Source organism: Portunus trituberculatus, chromosome 44 (genome assembly GCF_017591435.1).
Source record: "Portunus trituberculatus isolate SZX2019 chromosome 44, ASM1759143v1, whole genome shotgun sequence".
NCBI classification, from domain to species: domain Eukaryota; kingdom Metazoa; phylum Arthropoda; class Malacostraca; order Decapoda; family Portunidae; genus Portunus; species Portunus trituberculatus.
Window position 1 is genome coordinate 19,476,407 of NC_059298.1, and position 7,419 is coordinate 19,483,825.

The following is a 7,419-nucleotide window of genomic DNA, read 5'->3' on the forward strand; positions in this document are numbered from 1 at the left end:
GTTTTTCCTATTGAATGTTTGTGTTGTTCAATGAAAATAATTTGACTGATGTGCCAATGTAAATTTCGGTGGAAGACATAAGAGAGAAACAAATGATGACAGTAACATTCACTGGCATCTCTTAGCTGAGGGAGGAGTCTCGCGGAGAGACGAACCAATGGGGGCTCACTATTAAAAGCAATAACAGAGAATCGGGTGCTAATTGACCAATCATTGACCACGCTGGCTCATAATGGCGATAAGAACAGGCAGAACAACGTAAAAGGAGTAGAACAGTTCCAGCTTGCCGTATAAGTCCACGTGAACTCCTTGCGTGCTCACCTCCGAGAGTTGTTATCCTGTGACTGTTCTGTAACTCACTAGGGTGGCGCCATCCTGGGCCTGAAAGACCAGGGTGCTTGACCGTGCTAATAGGGAGTGTGCTGCTGTACAGGCAAACTGCGAGAACCAGGTGCTCACAGACTTGATGATGCCACAAGCGCCCACGCCCGTGGTGCCTACACGCCCACGTCTTGGTTTTTCCATAGAATCCCTAGTCGGCTGTGGAGATGAGAAACGGGCGTCAACATCCCCGCCCGCACTGGGCCTCACCAAACTAGCCGAGTCGCCGCCGCACCAGCCGCCGCGAGACTTTACCAACATCGGACTCCCGCGTGAGTTTCTTCTCGTCCGAGAGCAACAAATTCGCGACCAGCTGAGGGACCAGCTGCTGAAAGAACAGCTTCAGCGTGTACAGCAAGCCCACCAAGAATCCAACCTTCGCACCTCGCCCTTCACTTCCCCCGTCCGCACACAGTCACCCTCTCAGTGCGATGATGACAAGAAGGCTGCGTCGCCGCTCACAAGCCCGACCTCTCTCCCGCCGCCAAGCCTCCTGCCGGGGACTGGAATGCATCTACCGTCACAGCTGTTGCCTCTCGGCGGACACACAGGGCACCCACACCTGCCCTCACACCTCATGCCACACCACCTCCTTGCCCAGGTGCCGCAGTTCCCGGGCACGCCTATGCCCCCCGTGTCCTGCCATAGAGACTATCCACTCTATCCTTGGCTACTGTCCCGGCAAGGCAGGATCTTCCCTCCAGGATTCCCTGGCGGTAAGTTTTCGCATTCAGTGCAGGATGTTAGTCTATTGTACGGAGTATCCACACCATAGATTGCTGAAAAGTATTTATTATAAAGAGCATTTTCTTTAGGATCTTAAGACGGAGTCTCTGTACCAGATTTTAAATTAGCTGCGGCTGGGTGAGGGAAAAAAATATATGTAGATGTTCATAGTGAAGAGAAACAAACGGCGCATTCTACTGTGGACAAGGCAGTGACACTCCACTCCGTCCTGCAGGTCATGACTTCCCCACCTTCCTGCTGCCTTTCCGGAAGCCGAAGCGGATCCGGACGGCGTTCAGTCCAAGCCAGTTGCTGAAGCTAGAGCAAGCCTTCGAGAAGAACCAGTACGTGGTAGGCGCGGAGAGGAAGCAGCTCGCCCAGTCCCTCAACCTCTCCGAGACACAGGTAAGACATCGTCATATATTTTCACAATTATACTCTGTCCATGAAATCAGTTATAAACTCATGTGAATACGTGATTTACTACAGGAGTATTGCACTGTGAACATTGTAGCGGCGGCGGTGTAAATGTAAAGTGGCAAGGCAAGCTTAGTCCCATAACAATAACAAACAAACAGTGGGACCAGAAGGCGGGACAGCGGCGGCTCGCCGGCTGTCCTGCATCGCCCACTAATTTGCGCTGACCGCTCATCTCCCTTGGTTAAATTTTACCCTCTGCTGATCCGCCCCTCCCCCACCCACGCCTACATCCCGCCCAACTCTTTAGCAACCCCTTTACCTCGGATAGAGTTCCCTCGTCACTCGTCACATGTCAACTGCCGCTTCCCCGTTGCGATTACCCAAAAGTCACACTTGTTTATTATCAGCGACGCCAAGAGTGGTGTTCGACTCGTGTTACATAAATGTCGGAGTTTACCAAAACATATCGAGACATTTTTACCACTTTCTCAACGGAAAAGGAATCTAAACCATAGAAAATTATATTTAACAAAAAAGAGATGCTTCCGAACACAGCATATTGTTGTTGTTATCGTTGTCATTACTATTTTCACTATTATTATTATCATTGATATTATTATCATGATCATCATTATTATTAGTAGTATTATCATTATTATTATTATTACTATTATCATTATTATTATTATTATTATTATTATTATTATTATTATTATTGTTAATATTATCATCATTATCTTTATCATTTTATCATTATTATTATTATTTTTATTATCGCTTTCATCATTATCACTACCATAATGTTTTCTTTTCTGTAATATAGTATGATGATAATTTTAGGAATATTCACAAACGTTTTACATTATTACAAATTATTTTTTGCTATTATCATTATTATTATTATTATTATTATTTTGTTATTGTTATTATTATCATTATTATTATTATTATTATTATAGTTATCATTAATATTATCGTCGTTTTTATTACTATTATTATTATCACCTCCATTATTAATATTATTGCCCTTATCACTACCTGCGCTTGAGCTGTCCACACTTATAAACTATCTCACGCTGTGTCCATTATTCTGTCCTTATTCTCTCAGCATTTTCCCGCCAGCTGTATTAGTAACACACACACACACACACACACACACACACACACACACACAATCATTATTACTTCCCAGTGGATTGTGAATGTTTCTTTCTCTACGGTGAATAGGTTTGGTATTTCTTCTTTAAAGCTTCATGAAAAAAAAAAAATATGTTTGTTATGGACTTTCTTCAATGTTCCTGGTACCATCTGATAACATACATCAGTGTCTTGATAACTTGTTTACACAGAATGGCTTATTTTCTTGGTTTCTTTCCTGTCACAATGCTTCCGCTATTCATGTTATTCATTTTACTTATTCATTCATTCTCTATTGACGTTACTCATTATATCCATTCGTTGTGAGGTTCTTATGTATTTATTTATAGTATTTATCTAATTTGACTTTCCTTTCTTATATATATTTTTTCCACAGTTCCTTTTCTATAATTACCTTAACATTACCGTCGCATGCAACAAATTTAACATAAGTTTCTTTCCTTTTCTACATGTGTATATTTTTGCCCTTTTCATATTGTCAACGTATTATATATATATATATATATATATATATATATATATATATATATATATATATATATATATATATATATATATATATATATATATATATATATGTTTTTTTTCTTACTCTTGGTACTTTCTAATCAGTTGTGATATACTGAACATATCAACACAACAAATAATCAATCACTCAATCTGTATATCAATCTCTAAACTACATCTACTGCTCTCTATAATTACTTTCCAACGTATTTCCTTCCTTCCTTCGTTCGTCTGACTTCTCGTATTCCCCCTGTTACTCTCTCTCTCCCTCCCCTCGCTGCTTTTCCCCCCAGCGTCCCATACCCGACAATTTATAGTCCCTCTTGCTTCACACACAACCTGGCATTATTTGAGCGGCTTGGTATTGCATCCTACCAGTGGAATGTGGATGAACAGGAAGTGTGTGTGTGTGTGTGTGTGTGTGTGTGTGTGTGTGTAATTCACCTCGGGTGCCTGCTGGTCACCCAGCCAGTCTTCCCCATTACGGAGCGAGCTTAGAGCTCATAGACCGATCTTCGGGTAGGACTGAGACCACATCAACACACAACACACACCGGGAAAGCGAAGCCACAGCCCCTCGAGTTACATCTCGTACCTATTTACTGCTAGGTGAACAGGGGCCACACATTAAGAGGCTTGCCCATTTGCCTCGCCGCGCCGCTACTCGAACCCGGCTCTCTCGATTATGAGTCGAGCGTGCTAACCACTACACTACGCGGTGTGTGTGTGTGTGTGTGTGTGTGTGTTTAGGTATGATTGTCCTTGCTAAGAGAGAAAGAGAGAGAGAGAAATTAACGAAGAAACAGACACACACACACACACACACACACACACACACACACACACACACACACACACACACACACACACACACACACACACACACACACACACACACACACACACACACACACACACACACACACACACACACACACACACATAGAGAAGAGAAAGGGAGGAAAAAAAACAGACCACCGGGTGCATATAGACAAACAAGATTTATAAATATAGATATCGGGAAAAGCACACGCGTAATATAGAGAATTAGACACAGACAGACAGACAGACAAAGTGTGGTTCAGGAGGGAGAGAGGCAGGGAGTGGTTGGTCAGATGTGGCTTGGAGGAAGGGAAGATGATGAGCAGGAAGGAGGATTATTCATTCAAATCTGGTTTGTTCGTCAGCTAATCGACTACTGCACTTTCTTGTGAGTGTATTATAGTATTTCCATTTTCATTATTATTTTTTTACCATGTTTTTCTTTTTTTATATCATTAATCATTTTTAATCTTCAATATATTCATTTATTTATTTACGTACCCTTTCTGACTTTTGATTTTGGAAAAAGATTACTACTAATAATAACAAGAATGACAATAATGGCAATATTTTTTTGTGATTTACCTATATCTTACATACATTATCTCTTTTATTTCTGCAGAAATGCTCTTTTTTATCTATATCTGTTCCGTGGCGTGTTTAATTGGCATTGTCTCTCAGCCTCGAATTGATAATATTATTTTCCTTCTTTTCCTGCTCATCATACGCATTTTTTTCTGCCTCTCTTGAAGGAGTATGTGCTTACTTTATTTCTTTCCTATATCCTCTACCTCACTCTACCTTCTATTGATAGTGAACGACTTTGTGTTTTCCGTTTTATTTGCATTTTACCACTTTTCCCTGTGAATTTTCCTTCCTCCCTCCTTCTCACTCTTACTCTCCCTCTCTCCTTATCTCCCTTCCTCTCCGTTCCTCCATGTCTGCATTTCCCGAGTAGACTCATTCTGTTCTTCCTCTCCACCATCATTCCAACTTCCCTTTCTCTCCCAATACCATATATTCTACCAAAAGCCTCGCCTCATCTCTCTCTCTCTCTCTCTCTCTCTCTCTCTCTCTCTCTCTCTCTCTCTCTCTCTCTCTCTCTCTCTCTCCCTGATACTTTCCCAGACTCTCCCCTCTTCTTCCTCTCATTGGCCTTCCTCTCTGCCCCTTCTCCTCCCGCTTTTCCCCTCTGCTTCTTCCCTCCTTACTCTGGCGCCGAAACCCAACATATTGCTGGCAACAGAAGGTAATTGTGCGTAAAATCGGTTTAATCGGGTGACTTAATAGAGCTGGTTGACGGGACGGAACTAGGGAAAGCTAGCTGTGATGAATGCCGTCCCCTTTTGGCTCTCTCTCTCTCTCTCTCTCTCTCTCTCTCTCTCTCTCTCTCTCTCATTCACAACAGCATAAAAAATTCCACACAAAAATCACTATAATTTTTTTTTCACCTTTTTCTTTTTCTTTTAATTTAGTTTGCTGATAACTTTGCAACTTGAATTATCTGAACTAACTCTTTTTGAACATTTCCTACTGGCATTATTGCTGATGATGAGACATATCACTTCTCATCTGCTCATGGTATAGTTCGCGTCTTCTGTAATACTTATTTAAGGTGTTTGGAACTTACTCCTATTAATCTGGCATCGTAATGAAACTTTTATATTTTCGGTGATATCATAGGAAGGCAATATACAGTGTTAACGTGCGGCAGCCTGAGCGATGTCTTTCTCCTGCGGCCCCCGCCGTCGTCCTAATAGTGGATATGATGTTTGCCATAAGTTTCGGTACAATGAATTCAATTTCGAGTTGTTTACTTTAGTTCAATTTCATCCTCGCTTTCAAACAATAGAAAAGGGGACAGAGAGCGAGGGAGAGAGAGAGAGAGAGAGAGAGAGAGAGAGAGAGAGAGAGAGAGAGAGAGAGAGAGAGAGAGCCGTGGGTCCATAGCTAAGTGGAGTATAGGCTTCCCAACTCGGCCTCCCGCCCGTGACATGCCATATCCGGCCGAGGGAGAGCAGACTCTTCCCTTGTTTCCTTGGTCCCTTGCCATCGCTAGCCTCCCCTCCACTTCCTCAGTTCCCTTGTCCAGTGGTCGGCCGGCCTGTCCCCCGCTGCCACGCACCACAACGACAATTAGTGATAATTGATCGTTTTCACTATTTTTTTTTTTTTTGTCAGATGACTTAATTAACCCAAAGATTACGATCATGTTACTGCAGTGCCTTTCGTGATATCATATAGTTACAGGTTCGTGTGGGTGCCGGATCATGCTTTCACGAACGATGCACTGCTAGATAACATTTAAAATAAAACAATAAACATAGAGACTGAATAAGAAAACCGGTTTAACAATATTATCTTTTTCCCCTTGCAGGTCAAAGTTTGGTTTCAAAACCGGCGAACTAAACACAAACGGCAGCAGCAGGAGGAGGAGGGCGGCGAGAACAAGACAGAGACCAAGCAGGGCGAGGACGAGGGCCTGGTTCTGGAACACGAGGAAGAGGAACTTGATGTGGAAAACGAGGCAGAGACTCACTAGCTGTCCCTCGTGCTTCCCCAGTGTCTTCCTCCCTCGCCGCCCCTCAGCAGCCCACCACCAGGAGCTGTCCAGTACGACGATAAATAAACCCGCCGCTCATGAAGATGACATCAAAATGAATATCTTTGTTGTGTTCTCATTATTCAGCATCACGCATTATAAAACACTTTGAAGGTGCTCGGGTATAGAAAAGCGTTTCCTTGCCGTAGTGGAGGCAAGAACCGCCTTTTCTTCCCTCTTTCCCGGTACATTCCCGAACATCTCGCCCTAGAGCGGCCATTGGTCAGTATATCTGTCGGTGCGGCTGCTCGGAGGAGACACCCATCACTGTGCGTGATCAAGTACAATATCTGTGCGTTTTTCCAGTTATCTACGATCCACTCGTTGTTAAAAGCAGAAATGCTCTTCCACCTCGTGATTTTTCCTCGCTGTGTTACATAATTAGCGGCCGCCACAGAGCTGCCTCGCGTGGGTCATATTGATCTGTACCACTACCTGTGTCCCTCGTCAAGCAAAAAACACTTACTATTTCTTGTTATCTCTGTCTTGTCTCGTGTTCTAGAAGAGTTTTCCTCCCCGTTTATATATTATAGAGGCCCCGATGCCCTCCCTAAAGTTCCTATGTGTGCCATATTTTGTAAATATCTGTAAATATCATCAAATAATTTATATGTAAATATTGTATGTATGAAGTTTATTTGTTTTAAAATAGTCGAGCTCTTTTTTTTCATGTGCCAGTACCTTGAACAGCTGGAGCGACACCCAACTGTGCTTGACAATAAAATGTTAGTCTCCTTCTACATCTTGTTTTGTCAGCCCACCAGAATACCTCTGAAGTTTCATCCACGGCGTTCCAGTACCAC

General features: G+C 42.8%; 1 protein-coding gene across 1 annotated transcript; it reads left to right on the plus strand.

Moving 5' to 3' along the window:
- Positions 1-232: 232 nt before the first annotated feature.
- Positions 233-7,356, plus strand: LOC123518970 (homeotic protein empty spiracles-like). The gene is made up of 3 exons (XM_045280066.1): positions 233-1,097; positions 1,343-1,512; positions 6,392-7,356. The coding sequence occupies exons 1-3, from the start codon at positions 467-469 to the stop codon at positions 6,554-6,556; spliced, it is 966 nt and encodes a 321-aa protein (XP_045136001.1). The 5' UTR covers positions 233-466; the 3' UTR covers positions 6,557-7,356.
- Positions 7,357-7,419: the final 63 nt, after the last annotated feature.

Excerpts from the sequence above, each read along its gene's own strand:
- LOC123518970 (XM_045280066.1), top strand. The coding sequence starts at position 467 with ATGATGCCACAAGCGCCCACGCCCGTGGTGCCTACACGCCCACGTCTT. Across the intron at positions 1,098-1,342 it reads CCCTCCAGGATTCCCTGGCG|GTCATGACTTCCCCACCTTC; the intron begins GTAAGTTTTCGC and ends TCCGTCCTGCAG. Across the intron at positions 1,513-6,391 it reads TCAACCTCTCCGAGACACAG|GTCAAAGTTTGGTTTCAAAA; the intron begins GTAAGACATCGT and ends TTCCCCTTGCAG.